We start from the raw sequence: 20,316 nt of genomic DNA, 5'->3' as shown, positions 1-20,316 counted from the left end.
CAGGCAAGTCAAAGTTCAGTAGCCAAAGTTTACGCCCATTCATCGGTGATTGGTCAACAGTACTACTAGTAGGAGTGGGAACTATGGACGGGATTCTTTAATTAATTGTTTGTTGTCATTCAACGAGAGAGGACTCATTTTTATGCAAAAAAAAAACGTATTTAGATGTAAAATTGCGCGATCGCAGACGTTCACTCATTTTGCCAAGCCAAGTTATTCTAGGTGCAAACTGAACCTATGTATGCAGACACCTTTTTCGTCTCTGCATGTAAACAAATAACCTCACTACTTACAGAATCTGTTCAATCAGTTCAACTCTTCCATTTTTGAAACTTCAATATATTCACACAAGTGTATCTCGTCTACTAGCTTTTTATTAAAGGACTTAATTATATCCTTATGGGATCAAAGGGGCACTTGTTGGTAATGCTAGAGTAGCCAATGGCATCAGGGACCTTGTAATGCTTCAGCAGGCCCTGACCTCCACTCATAATGGCCTTAACCATGGAAATGGATAACCCCACAGTGGAGGTGGTTGCCAAAAGACCTGACACAAAACTGCCCACCAACAGCACCCACATCAGCAAGAGGGCAGGGGTCAATTAACAAAAAAGCTATTGTGACGGGTAGGCAAAAATGTACCTGGTGTACTGTATTTAAGCAGTAAGGCCCGAAGGGGTGTGGTATATTGCCAATATACCATGGCAAAGGGCTGTTCTTAGTCACTACGCAATACGGAGTGCCTGGATACAGCCCTTTAGCTGTGGTATATTGGCCATATACGACAAACCCACAAGGTGCCTCATTGCTATTAAACTGGTTACCAATGTAATTAGAGCAGCAAAAAAAATGTCATACCCGTGGTATGTGGTCTGATATACTACAGCTGTCAGCCAATCAGCATTCAGGACTCGAACCACCCAGTTTATAAATCCTGATTACCAAGATTTTATGTACTGAACAAAAATATAAATGCAACCTGAAACAATTTCAAAGATTTTAAGTTACAGTTCATATAAGGATATCAGTCAATAGAAATAATGTATTCGACCCTAATCTCTCTCTCATATATATATATATATATATATATATATATATATATATATATATATATACACAAGTTCTCCCACTTAAAAAGATGAGAGAGGCCTGTAATTTTCATCATAGGTACTCTTCAACTACGACAGACAAAATGAGAAAAAAAATCCAGAAAATCACATTGTAGGATTTTTTATGAATTATTTGCAAATTATGGTGGAAAATAAGTATTTGGTCACCTACAAACAAGCAAGATTTCTGGCTCTCACAGACCTGTAACTTCTTCTTTAAGAGGCTCCTCTGTCCTCCACTCGTTACCTGTATTAATGGCACCTGTTTGAACTGGTTATCAGTATAAAAGACACCTGTCCACAACCTCAAACAGTCAAACTCCACTATGGCCAAGACCAAAGAGCTGTCAAAGGACACCAGAAACGAGGCTGTGTCTTTCAGCATGACAATGATCCCAAACACACCGCCCGGGCAACAAAGGAGTGGCCTAGCCACCATAATTTGCAAATATATTAATTCAAAATCCTACAATGTGATTTTCTGGATTTTTTTTTCTCATTTTGTCTGTCATAGTTGAAGTGTACCTATGATGGAATTACAGGCCTCTCTCATCTTTTTAAGTGGGAGAACTTGCACAATTGGTGGCTGACTAAATACTTGTTTGCCCCACTGTATAGATGCACACACACACACACACACACACACACTCATGAGGTACTTGCCTGGAATGCATTTCAATTGTGCCTTTTTAAAAGTAAATTTAATACATTTGAGGCAATCAGTTGTGTTGTGACAAGGTAGGGGTGATATGCAGAAGATGGCTCTATTTGGTAAAAGACCATGCCCATACAATGGCAAGAACAGCTCAAATAAGCAAAGAGAAACGACAGCCCATCATTACTTTACGATATGAAGGTCAAGCAGTCAAGGAAAATGTAGAGAACTTTAAAAGGTTTCTTCAAGTGCAGTCGCAAAAACCATCAAGCACTATGATGAAACTGGCTCTCATGGGGACCGCCATAAGAAAGGAAAACCCAGAGTTACCTCTGCTGCAAAGGATACGTTTATTAGTTACCAGCCTCAGAAATTGCAGCCTAAATAAATGCATCAGAGTTCAAGTGACACATCTCAACATCAACTGTTCAGAGGAGACTGTGAAATCAGGCTTTCATGGTCGAATTGCTGCAAAGAAACCACTACTAAAGGACACCAATAATAAGAAGAGACTTGCTTGGGCCAAGAAACACAAGCGATGGACATTGGACTGATGGAAATCTGTCCTTTGGTCTGATGAGTCCAAATGTGAGATTTTTAGTTGCAACCTCAGTGTCTTTGTGAGACTCAGAGTAGGTGAACGGATGATATCTGCTTGCATGGTTGTCACCGTGAAGCATGGAGGAGGAGGTGTGATGGTGTGAGGGTGCTTTGCTGCTGACACTGTCTGTGATTTATTTAGAATTCAAAGCACACTTAACCAACATGGCTATCACAGCATTCTGCAGCGATACGCCATCCCATCTGGTTTGGGCTTAGTGGAACTATCATTTGTTTTTCAACAGGACAATGACCTAACAAACCTCCAGGCTGTGTAAGGGTTATTTGACCAAGAAGGAGAGTGATGCATCAGATGAACTGGCCTCCACAATCACCCGACCTCACCCCAATTGAGATGGTTTGTGATGAATTGGACTGCAGAAGGAAGGAAAAGCAGCCAACAAATGCGGGAACTCCTTCAAGACTGCTGGAAAAGCATTACAAAAAAGCATTCCAGGTGGTTGAGAGAATGCCCATAGTGTGCAAACCTGTCAAGGCAAAGGGTGGCCACTTCCGAAGGAGGCAGACGTTTTACGTGTCCCCAACCAATGTTTTTTTTTCTCGTTTTTGAAAACCTATTTTGTACATAATTTTGCCGTTACCGTCTCTTATGACTAAAAATAAACTCTGGACATTAGGACTGCGATTACTCACCACGGACTGGCAGAATTGTTTTTTGCCTTCTAACGAGTCTGACGAGCCCGACGCGAACGATATACTGCTTTCTTGGGAACAGGCTCAGATCCCCGTTATTTGCGTGAAAAGGTGGTGGAGAAAAAGGGGCCAAAGGGTGGGCTGCCTTCTGAGAATTCATAGGCGATCAAATAAAACCCCACTTCCTTCCATTCTGCTAGCAAACGTGCAATCGTTGGAGAATAAAATAGATGACCTACGCGCAAGATGAAACTACCAACGGGACATTCAAAACTGTAATATCAAATGCGTCACGGAGTCGTGGCTGAACGACTACACTATCAACATACAGCTGGCTGGTTATACGCTGTACCGGTAGGATAGAACCGCGACATCTGGTAAGACAAGGGGTGGGGGGCTATGTATTTTTGTAAATAACAGCTGATGCACGATATCTAAGGAAATCTCGAGCCTGAGGTATAGTATCTCACGATAAGCTGTAGACCACACTATGTACAGTTGAAGTCGGAAGTTTACATACACCTTAGCCAAATACATTAAAACTCAGTTTTTCACAATTCCTGACATTTAATCCTAGTAAAAATTCCCTGTCTTAGGTCAGTTAGGATCACCACTATATTTTAAGAATGTGAAATGTCAGAATAATAGTACAGAGTGATTTATTTCAGCTTTTATTTCTTTCATCACATTCCCAGTGGGTCAGAAGCTTACTTACACTCAATTAGTATTTGGTAGCATTGCCTTGAAATTGCTTCACTTGGGTAAAACTTTTTAGGTAGCCTTCCACAAGCTTCCCACAATAAGTTGGGTGGATTTTGGCCCATTCCTCCCCCTTTTTCCTCCAAACATAACAATGGTCATTATGGCCAATCAGTTCTAATTTTTGTTTCATCAGACCAGAGGACATTTCTCCAAAAAGTACAATCTGTGTCCCCATGTGCAGTTGCAAACCGTAGTCTGGCTTTTTTATGGCAGTTTTGGAGCAGTGGCTTCTTCCTTGCTGAGCGGCCTTTCAGGTTGTCAATATAGGACTCGTTTTACTGTGGATATAGATTCCTCCAGCATCTTCACAGTACATCCCTGGGGCCAAGATTCCTGCCATCCAGGACCTCTATACCAGACGGTGCCAGATGAAGGCCCTAAAAAGTGTCAAAGACTCCAGCCACCCTAGTCATAGACTGTTATCTCAGCTACTTCACGGCAAGAGGTACCGGAGCACCAAGCCATAAGACTCTTGTACACCTAATCAAATGGCTTCCCAGATTATTTGCATTGCCCCTCCCCCCGCCCCCCTCTTTTACACCGCTGCAACTCTCTGTTATCGTCTATGCATAGTCACTTTAATAACTCTACCCACATGTACATATTACCTCAACTAATTGGTTCCACCACACATTGACAGGTACCCCCCTGTATATAGTCTCGCTATTGTTATTTTACTGCTGCTCATTAATTACTTGTTACTTTTATTTCTAATCCGTATTTTTTTGTTTTTTTAAAACTGCTTTGTTGGTTAGGGGCTCGTAAGTAAGCATTTCACTGTAAGGTCTACCTGTTCTATTCGGCTTATGTGACTAATAACATTTGATTTACACGATTCCATGTGTGTTATTTCATAGTTTTGATGTCTTCTATTATTCTACAGTGTAGAACACAGTAAAAATAAAAACCCTCAACTTTTGACTGGTACTGTAAGTTATAACATTCCGTTAGTCGATGACACAGTTCAATGACGTGGCACTCAACCATTGGTTGATGCATGCAACATCTGAGCAGGGGAACGCAACCTTTGCAAATGAGGAGTTTTTGTATGGGGGGGCAATGAGAGTGTGTCAAATTAAGAATAAAAATTATTTTCTATTTTGATAGGTGAGGCTTATTTGAGTGAATAGAAGTTTAATAATGCTTAGATTGTTACAAGCGTATTGATGTATTTTCTACAGAAGGTCATTGGTTCCCACCTGATCTCGCTTCCCCCCCGCCTGCCTTTCGCCTTTGGGGACATGTATTTCCATTGTTAAGTGCGATCAGTCGACCATCTTGTCAATATTATAGACAATTGTTGCCTGTGCATCAGCATGATTATGCTACACTTCGCCTAGCTACAGTTTGTGACACAAGATATGTGATAACTATGTTTCCATACTCGAAGTTACAGCTTAGTTTATACAAAATGTTGCCATAGGGTTAAATCTATCTGATCCTACCTCAGGCCAACAGCTTGAGATACCACTCAACACACGCTGTCTCGTACCCCCAAGTACTTCTCTGCAGCTGCCACCACAATATCTATTTTCTGCATTTTTGGAATCCATATGTTCCATTGTGGCGTTTTGTATGCGCTGTAACCTCATAGAGTATGGGTCATTCATAGTTGAGTCATTCCAAGTTTGCGGATGTGCCTTTTCTGTCCCCAGGAAATATAACTTTTTATGTGGTGTAAATATGGATTCCAATAAAGCTTTAAATAAGATCAGGTGTCCTTTACCTTAAAAACTAAAAAATATGGACCTTGAATGGGAATTGTATGCATTTTTTAAACTTTTTTGGATGTAGGTGGTTTTGCTATGACCCTTGGTGTTATTCATCAACTTCCACAAGAAATAAGCCATACAATATTCAATCTTTCATTATTTTATAGTCCTAGTTAAATTCTCTCATCAATAACGTTTTTATTTTTTATTTAAGATTTTCTGTGTGGCCCTGATATCACTGTCCACGTTCTTAGTTTGCTGTAATTCTCAATTTAAGATAATAACCCCTTCCTACAATGACACCACATTCAGGAAGTGTCATCATTTCTTTGGTGGGAAAACAATGGTGCAAAACTAAATAAATGTGAGTGCACGGTGTTTCCTCCGACACATTGGTGCGGCTGGCTTCCGGGTTGGATGCGCGCTGTGTTAAGAAGCTTCGTCTCTCCCGAGCCCGTACGGGAGTTGTAGCGATGAGACAAGATAATAGCTACTAAAAACAATTGGATACCACGAAATTGGGGAGAAAAAAAACTCCTCAGTTTTATGCACCTAACAGGTTGGAAAATGCACCTAAAAAAAAAAGAATACACATTTAAGAAATATACCTTTTCCCGAAATGTTATGAGGTCCAAGAGACACTGTATGGTTGGAATGACCCAGTTTTCACATATCTTTGTCTAGCTAACTGTAACTACGCCCCACCTCTATTACCTGTGAAATAGTTGTCTGTCAATGCGGAGCAGAAGGGAATTTCAATTGTACTTCCAAAGATGTATGGCCTAGGCCTGCCTACCTACACATACATACATACATACATACCTGTTAGTGTAAAGTAATGTAAAAGACCACACAATCAGACTAGTTATTACAATTGAGTGTAACCAACCAGCCAGTAAGCAATTCATTTGCAAATATCATCTCTCATTGATTTTATAGGTTCCAAACTTAAAATGCTGGGCACATGCGTGCACTTACTGATTGCACATTGATTAATGATTATCAACACCTGTGCTTTGCCAACCTGACGCTACAAATAGAGCCATCAGAGAGTCCTTGATTGACTGGGCCTTTACCAGTGCTACAGGTCAGATTGGAGAGTGGCTTAGTGTGGTTGTGATAGAGGAGGATGGGAGCAGTTGTGGTATGCCTGTGGTTTACCATAGGGATTTGTCTAGCTGTAGAAGACAAGGCAGTGGTTTTCTCTGCTAGTACCATAAATAATGATATCCCCCTATGACACTATATTCAGTTCTTGGCTCACTGGGGTGCTGAACTTCCGCATGCGTGCAGAACTACCTCCATGTGTTAATCTCCCCAGAAATCCGTTAACATGCAGTGGAACACAGCTAACCCTGCAGGTAGATCAGCGGTGTTGTGGTGAGGAGTTCATGTTTGGTGTAGGGTACCAGAGCAAGGGAGCTCATGGGAGTGCATTTGTCTTCACTTTTGAACTCACCCAGTGTGGAACTGAGATGTGAGTAGCGTATCCCAAATGCTGTTCTGACAACTATACTTAAAAAAAAAAAAAATGTGTTGTGTCTTTGCTATACCGGATTAAGTGATATGACATGCTATTCTATAAAATAATTTCTCTGTAATTAATATTACCTGATTGAACTAATCATGTAAATGTAATTAACTAGAAAGTTGAGGCACCACGAAATAATGTTTATAGAGCTGTTATCTTCCGAATAAACTCTTAAAGACCTGGCAATCTTTTGCAGTCAAATCTTAATCATCACCTTATTTAGTCTCATCTGAAGTTGTAGAATTCTTGGTTATCTTCACGAACACTGGCTAACAAGTTGAATCAGCAATACAAAATTTGGTTTAATTATTTATTTACTAAACAATCACACAGAATTACACGTACACAGGATGGGTCATACATTGATTACTAATTATGTCATAAAAGAAAACGTCCCTAGTGGACGGAACAGATATGACAGCTGGTTACACAAAGAAAGGGGGTTGGGTTTTGAATGAAAGCGCGGGAAGACTGAGGAACAAAGGAATTTGGTCTCTGATCGGACCTTGTAAAGCTATGCTATCGTAAATACAGAATCTTATGCATTCTAAATAACTGCCCATTTGGAAAAGGAAAATGCAAGAAATATTTACTCTGAGCTGTGCTTCAATAGGTTGGTCGTAGATGGAAGGCCGTGTTGCCCAACAGAGATCTTCCTGTCCTCTGAAGAATGTCTGGTAGAACGGAGGCGTTGTAGTACCGTTGTGTGTTTGGTAGAAGAGATACTTTGTCCTTCCTTTCCTAGCCCACGTTTACAGCTGCTGCTGCTCACTCAACGGCTAGGAGGTATCACTTCTTTAGTGAATAAGAGTTCAAAGTTCCTACCAAGCTGCCATACTTTAAGCTCACGCTGAAGTTGGCTTAGTACTGTTGTTTGATATTAGCCCTTTTAACGTATGGACCATTGTCCTCGGGAACACACATTTTTTTTTTTTGTAAAGGGCTTTATGTAGTAGGGAGAGAAGGGCGTGTTTCATAGTTCACAACCAATGTCTGTTCACATGGGCAGGGCCACTGAGTTGAGCCTAGTTCACTTATGAAAACCAATTCTCTCATTTAGAAGCTAAAATTACATTTAATCTGTTCACAAATAGTTTCATATTTAAACATTTAAATTGCACAACAATTCCATGTGAATCTGATAACTATAATGTGTAGACTTTCCAAGATACGGTTTATGTCATCCTATCATCAGTAATAATGTTTCAGATGACAACTGATCTGATATCATATTCTTTAAGTACCAACACATATTTTAAACTGGTTGGATTACCGAAATATGGTTCTGTTCACCATTCTTTTGATGTTAACAGACTCTATGTTAACAAAGGGCTTTCCAAGAGTCACATCTGTAGAGTAGAGAGAGGAAAGGGGGAAAACCTCACCAACAGGCTAACGTCATGACAGTTTCATGATTTCAAGACATGTATAACATACTACACACAATGGATTTGAGACCTATTCCAATGTCCTCCACTTAAACCCTAGGAACTCCCACCTGGTGGCTGTCTGCTTTTGTACTGTCGATACCTTCATGCCACAGGTTTTTTTCAAAGCTTATACATTTGTGTTTAAGTATTGTGGGTGTTGTATGTTGCTTAATTACAATATTGTTCTATCTCAGTTCTGAGGTGAGTCCCACTACACTTGTTTCAACACCAGCTTACTAGACTGGAGTCTACATGCTATGAATGTGATGAACTGTGAGTCATGATAAAGGGGACACTGTGAAATTGACACTTTTTTTTTACTAATCTCTTTACAAATATAATGTTCGCATGGAACTTGCAGCATTCTGGACCAATGCATCTGAAACCAGTATCTATCAAAGAGGGCAGCTCATCCACCTCCAGGTATGTGTCCACCAGGCCTGCCCATAGGACAATAAGTTCTCTGTCCACATTAGACTCCATTCTGAATTAATCTGTCCTTCCTAGACCTATGTGCACTGCAGTGTGATCATCTCTAATCATGGTGTCTCCAGATGCTAAGTTTTGCAACAAGATCAAACCAAGGTATCTGGGCATGGGCTAGGGAAACATTGATTTATTCTATAACATGTAGCTTTAATGGGTGGCCAATCTGTTACAGATGAGAGAAGCTTAGTGGGGATGTTGTGTGCAGCTGCTGTGGCTCCAGGTGTAAAGGCTCTGAATAAGAACTTATTCATTGGTCCGTATCTATGATTTTACTTGTCTTAATGTGATTATACTATCATGGCTGTATAGTAATCTTCTAGGACTTGACAGTCCATTCATGTTTCAGGCTTATTTTAATGTATTGTCTTCTCTTAGACAGCCTCTATTGAATTCTGCCATTGATGGGGTCTGGAGCCAGCAGACTGAAAAGTTGGTGACCAAAGCAACCGACTCCCAGTTTGTGTTCCACACTAAGCTCCAGTTGTCCCAAGCCGCTGACGGCTTTCAGACACGGATTTATGAGGATAGGAGGCCTAGACTGAAGGAACCAGGGATCAGGAGTTTTGGCATCGAAGAGAGGTTCCCAGTGAAGAGGCTGAGGGCTGGGCAGCGGAACCTGGTGTTGTCCCTCCTGGATCTGATGAGGTCATTTGTAGTTTGGACAGGTTCAATTTTATTTATTCATTCCACTTGTATCCTTTAGTTAGTGTAACTTTTTCCACTGAATGGTTTTTCATTCATAACTGTTTTTATTTGTAATTTTTCTTTAGGGAGCTGGACAAGGCAGAGTAGCCTAGTCCAATGAACAAGGTGGAGTAGTCAATGAACATGTTTATACATTTGTATAAATGAATAAACTCAGTTTATGTTATTGTAACTCCACTTTTTCAATTCAAATGTGTAACTTTGGCCAAAATATTCTCTCTTGTCCTTAAAACTTAGGCGTTTTGGGCCCCTTCACACTATAGCGGGCCCCTGCTATAATGACCACGTAGTCAAACCCAGATGTCGCTGTAGGGATCTGTGGTGGGTAGTTGTGACCGTTCACCCGCCGCTCTCCCTTTTACACCTCATGCACTGTTTTTTTTCTATTCCAAGTTTGACCCTGTCTATTTCCTCTGCGCACTGCACTGTCTATAAAGTGACCATGCTTTTCCCACGCAGTCTCTTTCCCCGGCCACAAAACAACCGTGAGTGTCTAACTCACCGTTCTTTAACAACTTTAAAAAACAAAAAAATATAAAAAATACAAAATAGAAAATCTTAAAAATAAATAGGCCTTCCGTAATATACAAAATAAATAGACGTCGCTAAATTGTGTTAACAGGAGGCCTCGGGCTTAACCCGACGTTTAAGACAATTATATTTATCAGGAGAATACGCCGAGATTCCATTCTGTTTTAACTGTCACTTTTCCTTGTCAGCGAGTCTTGAAACTTCGATCTGAACACAAGTCGCATTCTGAGTGTTTTTACTCACAGATTCGGCCCCGGGGAACATTTCTTATCAACAATTCCCGTGATTATAGCGCGAAGGAAGAATTCATACATTTTGTGCACTCCGAGAAATGAACACAGAGACTACAGGGAGTTATCCAATGGCTTCTCTCTATGTTGGCGATCTGCACCCTGATATCACGGAGGCTATGCTGTATGAGAAATTCAGCCCAGCAGGACCGGTGTTGTCTATTCGAGTATGTCGTGATATGATCACCCGACGCTCTCTGGGTTATGCCTATGTGAATTTCTCGCAACCCACCGACGGTAAGCAATCAAGCATGCCTCCAAGATAACGGCGTAAAGAGTTGCTTGGATGTTGGATTTATTTGAGCATGTCAACAGTTCAGTGCATTCGTCCTATAGAGAATACAATGTAAAGCACATCTTGATTTTATTGAGTGTAAATCAGTTGTGATGTGATTTCCTGTTAAAGGTATCTACAGCATTCACACCTGTCTAGCACTCAGTGGTTACCTCCAGACGACATAATAGAAACATACCGATACACAGGCAATCTAAGAGGTGTAGGCTAAGCCCCAATGCTGCATGTAACAGAATGAATGAAAAACTATAGTGGGAGAGAATGTTTTCCACACAACTTGCACTGAACTATGCCTGGCACAGTGAATCAGACAACTAATACATGCACTATGGGCTTTTTACCCTTCATGGACTAACTCTGGTGAGTGGAGAAGTACAACATTTGGAATATCTCTTGACCCATATAGCAATAATGGTGGCCCACTTCAATGTGTCATCGTTTGAGGATTGACCAGGATATGCTCCAGGACTCCTGTTTTCACATGTACAAGACCCCTGCTTTGGATATGTTGTAACCAGCCTACTGTCTGTGTTGTGCCTCTAACTTTGAAACGGGTGGCTGCAGCTTTGCTCCAGAGTCCTGCTCCACAGTGCCTAACCCAAAGTGACCCATTTCTGCTCCTATTTAAAGGGCCATAAGGGAACTGTTCTGTAGTGAAATTAATTCCCAATACCTTCCCTGCTGCCTTACAGACAGAGAGCGGAAGAAACAGCCCAGCTGAACAGTAAGGCCACGTTCCCAATGATTAGAGGTTGCACGCACCAACCAATGGTTGCGTACCACTTTATTGACTGTGCAGTCGGGCACCAGAGTGCTAAAACATATGTGGTTTGCTGATACCTAAAATACCTATCCAGGCGTTGTAAGATCTGGCATGAGTCAGGTCGTGTTCTCCTGCTTAGACATTTCTAACTTGCATTTCCCTGCTTTCTGGGGATCATGTGATATCCTCTGATCTGAGGAGAATAAGTCTGAATAGATTGCTTCTGCGAATACAATTCTGCTGAAACTTTTGATGTGGATTCAACACCCTTTTCTGGTTGGTTTTCTTGAGTAATTGTTGAAGTGTGTCATTCTCAACACCTCCATGTTCTCTCCTCTACATGTTGATCTGTGATGTTTTGCTCAGGTCGTAGTGGCTTACCATGTACGTGCTTGCAGGGTACACTGGAGGAATTTCCAACATTTTTTCCAAGCCCCTGCTCCTATTGTAAGAAGTCTGAACGTTTAACACAGACTTGCACTCTTTGAATTACCACTCGATTCAACAATCACTCATCTTTTAATTGTCCAAAGTAGTGCTTTTATGTGCAGTAGAATCATGTATTTGTTAGGAGGTGTGACCTGACACGATTGAGCTGTAGCATATGGGGTGTGTTCTACGACAGTGTGTCCGCCAACTTGTCAAGCAGTGTGGACCTATGGGGCTGTTTTCATTTCACACCTGCCACCAGATATCTGACTTAGTGTAGCTAGAGAACTCTGTGGTCACAATATAACCTGAAGGTTGTACTTTTATGACAATACACAATCAATATAACATGTCAGGAAGTAAAAGTGTAGTACAACTACCACAGATGTAGGCCTACAACTACAACCACATATTTGAGGGGAGTAGTGTTCCTTCGTGTGACTAAACTAGCTTTGGCTGACCGTCTCCACTTGGGTTTCAGCATGTCACAGCTGCATTTGTAAATAGTTACAAGACCTGGGGTTGCTCATCTGAACATTCTTGTTGAATGTGTCTCCCTCCATCAATGGAAGAGAATGAATAAACTCACTCCACACCAGCACATACCTCTCAGGACCCCTCTCTAAATATAGTCGCTCTCTCAGGCAGTCCAAATGTTGCCTGCCTATAACATCTAAAAAGTTTTAGTCTTCATACAAGGGTAATGTTTGACAATTAATTAGGGTGGCTATCAGCCTCGCCTAGAATAAACTATCCAGTTTTCAGTTGTATGACAAAATACATTTACAGTATAATATCTTCAAACTGACCAGTGAAGTTCACTTGTTTTGTGTGTCACGTTCACTTGACCTCTTATTTGATTTCATCATGTTTATCTCTGCTATTCATCCATTGAGCAATCTCAGCTCCACATGGTGCTCAGGGTCTTTCATCAAGCATGGTCATGGGAACCTTCGAGAACTAGACAGACAGGGTGACCGTCACACACCTTCTCTGGGCTGGTTTGTGTGAAGTACAATGGCACAGCAAACTGCTGATGCCAGCAGACGCAAGGGAGCTCCGTTTTGTTTAACAGACATTTTTAGCTCTAAAGCCCGGGTGTGTGTTGCTGTGGAGTGACAGGAACAAAGGGGAGCTCTCTGGTTGGCATGTGTACCCAGATGGACATGGGAGAGGGGGCAGGAAAATGAGAACTGGCACAACAGAAATCATGACAGGCAGATCTGGAAACGTAAATCAAAGTTACACACACTGACATAGGTAGTATGGACCATGAAAAATAATGCAATGGCTGGTGTTTATTGGAGAACCTATAAGAGAATGTAAAGTTTAAGAGCCATTTGCCTCACTGAATTATATCTGTATATGCACTATATGTCTGCCATTGTATCTATTCATTATGAGAGGGTGAATCAACTATTATGACTTGTGTCTTGTGGCACTTCTGGTCCCATTTGTTGGGGTGTTAGCGCCATGTGCTCCTGCCTAGCCAACTGCCCCCCAACAGCTGCTCAGTGTGGTGGCAGGCTGAGGTCAGACTCCATAGCCACATGGTGTAGTAGTTCGGACAATCCAGTAGTAGCATGGTTTCTTAAGTGTGCAATAAACTAGGGCCAGTAGTTTTTCCTGACCACATGACTTGACCAGGAGTAACTCCTGGTCCTATCCATCACGACACAATGTGGTAGTGTGAATGATTTGGGAGATGTACGTATGGTGCAGCATGGTGCGGTGTGCATGATTTGAAGTGAGCACTATATAGCATAAACAACATGGTGTTTGGTGGTGTACACAGTGGCTGATATGTTTTGGCTCCATGATGTAAGTTAACACTCTGACCTCTCCCCTCTAGCCGAGAGAGCCCTGGACACCATGAACTTTGATGTGGTGAAAGGGAAGCCAATCAGAATCATGTGGTCACAGAGAGACCCCTCACTCAGGAAGTCTGGGGTGGGCAACGTGTTCATCAAGAACCTGGACAAGACCATCGACAACAAGGCCCTCTATGACACCTTCTCTGCCTTTGGGAACATTCTGTCTTGCAAAGTAAGATTGCAGTGTTTCTGACCATAGACATCTGGTATGACCATAGACTTGTGTACTTTTTTTAAAAAGAGCATCAACTTGTCTCTCAAACAGGTTGTGTGTGACGAGAATGGATCCAAGGGATACGCGTTTGTGCACTTTGAAACGCAGGACGCAGCCGACCGCGCCATTGAAAAGATGAACGGCATGCTTCTGAACGACCGCAAGGTGTGAGTGTCTGATCAACGAAGAGCGGGTGGGGAGGTGTGGGGAAGGGGCTGAACTGGAGTTACATCATTGTGTAGAAAGTGGACAGTTTAGATCAATCAAGGGCAGCTAGGATATTGATGAGGATTGTACATGGTTGGAGTCTGAAGTAGGCCTATACTGTGACACGGAAAAAGGGTGAGGTTAGCAGAGGAACAGCAACCTGTAGATCAGGGATCGGCAACTGGAGGCCCGCAAATCTATCTTATTTTGTGGCCCCCGCCCCCATCAAAGTTGCCCATCCCTGCTGTAGATGCATATAACAAGCCTCTTTCTCACACTCAGTCCCCATACACCCTGTCTTTCTGTGTGATTTGCGTGAATTACACAACTAACAGTGAATGTTTTTTGCAGTGCTTACAGGGAAATGTGCCTTTAAACCTATACAACAACCCATTTCGACTCTCTGTGGTCACCTCACTCCATGTGTCAGCTGAGCATCCTTCTGTCTGTACGTTTGTCCACCCGTCCACCTGCCTGTCGTGTGTGTGTGTGTGTGTGTGTGTGTGTGTGTGTGTAACCACGCTTGTGTGTTTTAGTGATGGAGCGAATGCAGGAATGCAATACTGGAGCCAGATTGGGAGAGGTCTGCATAACAAGGTACAGTCTGAGTAGAAAAATATGATCTATCAACCTAGTCTGGTCCTCAGCTTTCCTTTTTATGGACCTCCGTCCCTCCATGCCTCAAGTCTTGGACCAGGAAACGTCATTGTGTCTGGTGTGTTCTGGGTGTATAGCATGAATGCTCACTTTGCCTGATTGTGGTGCCATAAACAGTGCAAGAAGAAGTGTGTTCAATGTTGTTCCTGAGAGGTCCTTGACTGACTCACTGTGCTGCTGTTCTATACAAAGTGCTTCCTTCCATTTAATAGTCTGGGACTCCTCAATGTCAGTGCTGTGAAAACCTGAATCTCAGAGGGAAAATATAAGAGATGGATCACAGTCCCTTTCTCCCTCCTGCTCAGGACCGTTTTACAAGAGTTGTCATTGCTCTCGCGTGGTGTTTAGGTTCGTTGGACGTTTCAAGTCTCGGAAGGAGAGGGAGGCAGAACTCGGGGCCAAAGCAAAGGAGTTCACCAACGTCTACATCAAGAACTTTGGAGACGACATGAACGATGACAAGCTAAAGGAAATGTTTGACCAATACGGTAAGCTGTGACTGAAACATACACAGTTTGCTTATTAGTGGAGACGTTTTTGTTTATCACATATTTGTCTTGCAATCTTTTCAAGGAAACTAGACATGCACTTGCATTTCTCAAAACGCATATAGCTGAGTCCCATTTGGTCTCGTTTCCTCCCTGCAGGTAGAATTCTCAGTGTGAAGGTTATGACCGACCCTAGTGGCAAATCTCGAGGCTTTGGCTTTGTGAGTTACGAGAAACACGAGGATGCTAACAAGGTACTATTATACCCTCATAACAACAGTCATGTCAATACAAGTCAGCAGGCTTTTGTGGTTGGTGTAAAAAGACTAAGTGAGACAATCGTACAAATAATCGCATTGTGTTAACTTATGGGTTTACGGCATATAGACTGGCTGTAACAAATAGATCTCTACTCAGGCATGTGAGGAGATGAACGGCCAAGAGTTCAATGGGAAGACTGTGTTTGTGGGACGCGCTCAGAAGAAGATTGAACGGCAAGGGGAGCTGAAGAGGAAGTTTGAGATGCTGAAACAGGAGAGGATCAGCCGTTACCAGGTCAACTAGCATGTCACTCTCCTCTGGCACCACTATGTCTAATAGAACACTGATTACAACCAAATGCCAATAATCAACCTGACATCTTGTTTCACAGTACCCGTCCATTAAGGGAACAAGCCAGGCTGAATATGTATGTTTGTGGTCATGACACAGTTTTTCTGGTTTCAGGGTGTTAACCTTTACATTAAGAACTTGGACGACACCATTGACGACGAGAAACTGCGCAAGGAATTCACCCCATTCGGGTCCATCACCAGTGCCAAAGTGAGAGAGTGCAGCAGAAGCCAAGACAGTGCACCACAATTACTATTTTCAGTTGTGTATTTGAAATGTGTTATCCAGATATAACACGGCTTCTCTTGCTGCAGGTGATGCTGGAGGAGGGGCGTTCCAAGGGCTTTGGGTTTGTCTGCTTCTCCTCTCCTGAGGAGGCCACCAAGGCTGTGACTGAGATGAACGGGCGCATTGTGGGCTCCAAGCCCCTCTACGTGGCCTTGGCTCAGCGCAAAGAAGAGCGCAAGGCCCACCTCACTAACCAGTACATGCAGCGCATCACTGGCATGAGGGCCATGCCTGCCAACGCCATCATCAACCAGTTCCAGCCCGCCAGCGGATACTTCATGCCTGCAGTGCCTCAGGTTAGTGAGGGAGGGAGAGAGGGTTAAAATGGGTTTGAGATAAAGTTATGTGGGATTTACTGGAAATGCCCTTAAAATGCCCTTCAAAAAGCCATGTCAAGGTTCTGACAGTATGATAAATACTGCTGTGCAAATGCCAGTAAGATAATTGGCACTGTAACAAGTGAGTCAGTTGTTGTTTATAGGATGTAGAACTTTAATTTTGTGCAACATTATTGCATACATGGTTACACTTCTGTCATTAACTGTGTGTGTGTGTCCCAGGGCCAAAACAGGACCACCTACTATGCACCCAATCAGCTGACCCAGATGAGGCCCAACCCCCGCTGGCAGCAGCAGGGTGGCAGAGGCCAAGGTGAGGGTTAGAGATGACACCATACATAATAACTAAATGTATCATGAGCTATATACAGTGCCTTGCGAAAGTATTCGGCCCCCTTGAACTTTGCGACCTTTTGCCACATTTCAGGCTTCAAACATAAAGATATAAAACTATTTATTTTGTGAAGAATCAACAACAAGTGGGACACAATCATGAAGTGGAACGACATTTATTGGATATTTCAAACTTTTTAAACAAATCAAAAAAGCAACACAGCTCATCACCCTGAACACACCATACCCACTGTCAAACATGGTGGTGGCAGCATCACAATCAGCAGCATCATGGTTTGGGCCTGCTTTTCTTCAGCAGGGACAGGGAAGATGGTTAAAATTGATGGGAAGATGGATGGAGCCAAATACAGGACCATTCTGGAAGAAAACCTGATGGAGTCTGCAAAAGACCTGAGACTGGGATGGAGATTTGTCTTCCAACAAGACAATGATCCAAAACATAAAGCAAAATCTACAATGGAATAGTTCAAAAATAAACATATCCAGGTGTTAATGGCCAAGTCAAAGTCCAGACCTGAATCCAATCGAGAATCTGTGGAAATAACTGAAAACTGCTGTTCACAAATGCTCTCCATCCAACCTCATTGAGCTCGAGCTGTTTTGCAAGGAGGAATGGGAAAAAATTTCAGTCTCTTGATGTGCAAAACTGATAGAGACATACCCCAAGCGACTTACAGCTGTAATCGCAGCAAAAGGTGGCGCTACAAAGTATTAACTTAAGGGGGCTGAATAATTTTGCACGCCCAATTTTTCAGTTTTTGATTTGTTAAAAAAGTTTGAAATATCCAATAAATGTCGTTCCACTTCATGATTGTGTCCCACTTGTTGTTGATTCTTCACAAAAAAATACAGTTTTATATCTTTATGTTTGAAGCCTGAAATGTGGCAAAAGGTCGCAAAGTTCAAGGGGGCCGAATACTTTCGCAAGGCACTGTATCTAGGCTATATATACAGGCTATATTTATTAAATTACTATATGTCCTAGTGACATTATGTTGACTTGAACTGCTTTCCAATAGTAACACTGCCACACCCCCCCCCCCTCTCCTCTCTAGGTGGTTTCCAGGGGATGCCCAACTCCCTGCGCCAGCCTGGTCCACGTGCCAACCTGAGACACCTGGCTCCCAGCGCCCAGGGCCCACGAGGCATGGGGCCTGCTGGAGCTCAGAGAGTTGGTAAGGCTGGATTCCCTCAGTATATCTGATAGCCACTGATTATAATTTACATGGTGGAAATATTACCTCATCAAGCTTGATATACTGGCTCATCATACATCCTTATGTGTCATCCCTACCATTAGGAGGTGCTGGCCAGGCTATGGGTCCTCGTCCCTCCATGGGAGTCCCTGCCCCTCGTGCCATGCCACCCTACAAGTACGCCACCAGCATACGCAATACTAACCCCCAAGTGGTGCAGCCCATCGCCTTACAGCAGGTAAATCTCACCAACCTCCATCTTTAGCATAGTTAATGCTGCCTCCTTCATCCTTCATCTCTTCTGTCCCTCAAATCTCTATTTTCCCTTCCACTATTTTTCTGTTCCATCCCTCCCTTGTTTTAACCACTTTCTTCCCTGTCTTCTTCCTCTCAGGCTCAGCCAGCTGTACATGTGCAGGGTCAGGAGCCTCTCACATCCTCCATGCTGGCTTCTGCACCCCCTCAGGAGCAGAAGCAGATGCTGGGTGAGTGATGGAACAGATTGGTGGTGTGTCATATTGGTCCTTGGAAGTTCAATGCCAAATTCTAGAGTCTAGAACCTTTGGAGGGATTTTGAACATCATTGCAATAAGGTGCAATGATACAGTAACATTTGAAACCGTGAAAGCCAATCTTAACCCTCCCTGTCTCTCTCTCTCTCAGGGGAGCGCCTGTTCCCCCTGATCCAGGCCATGCACCCCAGCTTGGCAGGGAAGATCACTGGGATGCTGCTTGAGATTGACAACTCTGAGCTGCTGCACATGCTGGAGTCCCACAAATCCCTGCGCTCCAAGGTACCAGGAACAGGATAATATCAGATCATAAAAATGGATCTAGGATCATATAGTGTTGGCTAAGGCTCTAATTGTTTCTCCTATTTCTCTGTGTGTTTGTGCAGGTGGAGGAGGCTGTTGCCGTTCTGCAGGCCCACCAGGCAAAGAAGGATGCCACACAAAAAGTGGGAGTCATCCCTACAACCACTGCTGCCTCTACTTCCTGATGTGTAAGACCGCTTACTAAATGTTTGTTAGATTAGTTTTGTTAATAGATGAGAAAATGTGAGCTATGATATCACCAAAGCATGAGCTTTTACCCTAGCACTGATAATGGTGTCTACTCAAACTTTTTGGCAACATACATTAATGGTGTATAGATTTGCAAATTTAATCCATTGCTTTTGATTAGTTCAATTGTAGTGGGTTCATATTTCTTATCCAATGCTTTTTGTGTCCCCCCCCCCCCCCCCCCAGGACACAATCAACTGAGAAAAAGATGGGGAGAGATCACTACATTGGCTTCAAATGACTGGGTCATCTCTACAAAATCCTATGCAAAAATAAATAAAAACAAGGTTGAAAAAAATTGAAAAAATCTTTTAAAAACATACTTAAATATTTTTTTAAAGAGATTACAGTACTTAATTTGTCTAGTTAGCTCTGTAATACATTTGAATTTTACCAAAAGCAAAACTTCCAACTAAATAAGGCCCTTTATTTTGTGGCCAGGACAGACCCCTTTTCTCTGATGAAAATTTGCTTTGCTCTTATTCTCTGTTTGAAAGTTTTGTTTTATGATTTGATTTGGACAATTGGATTCCTCCGTCCCATCATGTTATCATGGGTGGTGTGGTATATGGTATTCTCAATAAAGGGATGAATATCAAAATTACAATGTTTGTTTTTCTTTTCCACAATAGTTTGCATACTGCCATAGCCCCATAGTAGGCATGTTCACACTGCTCATTACCCCAGGGCTAAATCTTAGGTTAACCAATGCTTGTTTGAACCGGATAAACTAGTCCAGGGACTGTTAACCCGGAGCTAAGAATAATGCAGTGTAAAAATGCCTAGTGTGTACACATTTCATTGCTCAAGTGAAGCATTGAATAAAGATTAGATTATTGGTTATTGATCAAATGATTCATTAATTTCACAACCAAAAAGCTCATTAATGTTACATGAATAACACTAGCTACCTTCGCAGGAACTGAGGACCATAAAAAAAAAATTGGTTTGGGGAATTGAGAAGACAACTATTATACCAACTAGCCAGCAACAGTGATTGAAAAAAAATAAGGTACTATACTGTATTTTGTACTTTTGGAGAGTCCCACTGGTTAAGATTGAGCGATAA

At 42.3% G+C, this 20,316-nt stretch overlaps 1 protein-coding gene across 3 annotated transcripts; it reads left to right on the top strand.

Annotated features, from left to right (window-relative positions):
- Nucleotides 1-10,268: 10,268 nt before the first annotated feature.
- Nucleotides 10,269-19,848, top strand: LOC110505429 (poly(A) binding protein, cytoplasmic 4 (inducible form)). Of its 3 annotated transcripts, XM_021584633.3 has the most exons (15): nt 10,269-10,705; nt 13,808-14,001; nt 14,095-14,210; nt 15,256-15,395; nt 15,555-15,649; nt 15,813-15,950; nt 16,122-16,217; nt 16,322-16,591; nt 16,856-16,946; nt 18,043-18,162; nt 18,288-18,421; nt 18,578-18,668; nt 18,847-18,977; nt 19,082-19,186; nt 19,434-19,848. In XM_021584633.3, exons 1-14 carry the CDS (start codon nt 10,510-10,512, stop codon nt 19,181-19,183), a joined length of 1,914 nt encoding a protein of 637 aa, XP_021440308.2. In that variant the 5' UTR covers nt 10,269-10,509; the 3' UTR covers nt 19,184-19,186; nt 19,434-19,848. The 3 variants fall into 3 exon arrangements, with proteins under 3 accessions (XP_021440308.2, XP_090076814.1, XP_090076816.1); XM_090220688.1 differs by lacking the exons at nt 10,269-10,705; nt 13,808-14,001; nt 14,095-14,210 and adding exons at nt 14,608-14,698; nt 14,787-14,847; XM_090220690.1 differs by lacking the exons at nt 10,269-10,705; nt 13,808-14,001; nt 14,095-14,210 and adding an exon at nt 14,774-14,847.
- Nucleotides 19,849-20,316: the final 468 nt, after the last annotated feature.

Source organism: Oncorhynchus mykiss, chromosome 25, assembly GCF_057628025.1.
Source record: "Oncorhynchus mykiss isolate SJ-2025 chromosome 25, ASM5762802v1, whole genome shotgun sequence".
In the NCBI taxonomy this organism is placed as follows: Eukaryota; Metazoa; Chordata; class Actinopteri; order Salmoniformes; family Salmonidae; genus Oncorhynchus; species Oncorhynchus mykiss.
Note: the sequence above shows the minus strand (reverse complement) of the source record. Positions and strands in the feature narration are given on the sequence as shown.

Bases quoted from the DNA above. Each gene is read 5' to 3' on its own strand.
- LOC110505429 (XM_021584633.3), top strand. From the start codon at position 10,510: ATGAACACAGAGACTACAGGGAGTTATCCAATGGCTTCTCTCTATGTT. The intron at 15,396-15,554 runs GTAAGCTGTGAC...TCCTCCCTGCAG, and splicing joins GGAAATGTTTGACCAATACG to GTAGAATTCTCAGTGTGAAG. The intron at 18,669-18,846 runs GTGAGTGATGGA...TCTCTCTCTCAG, and splicing joins GGAGCAGAAGCAGATGCTGG to GGGAGCGCCTGTTCCCCCTG.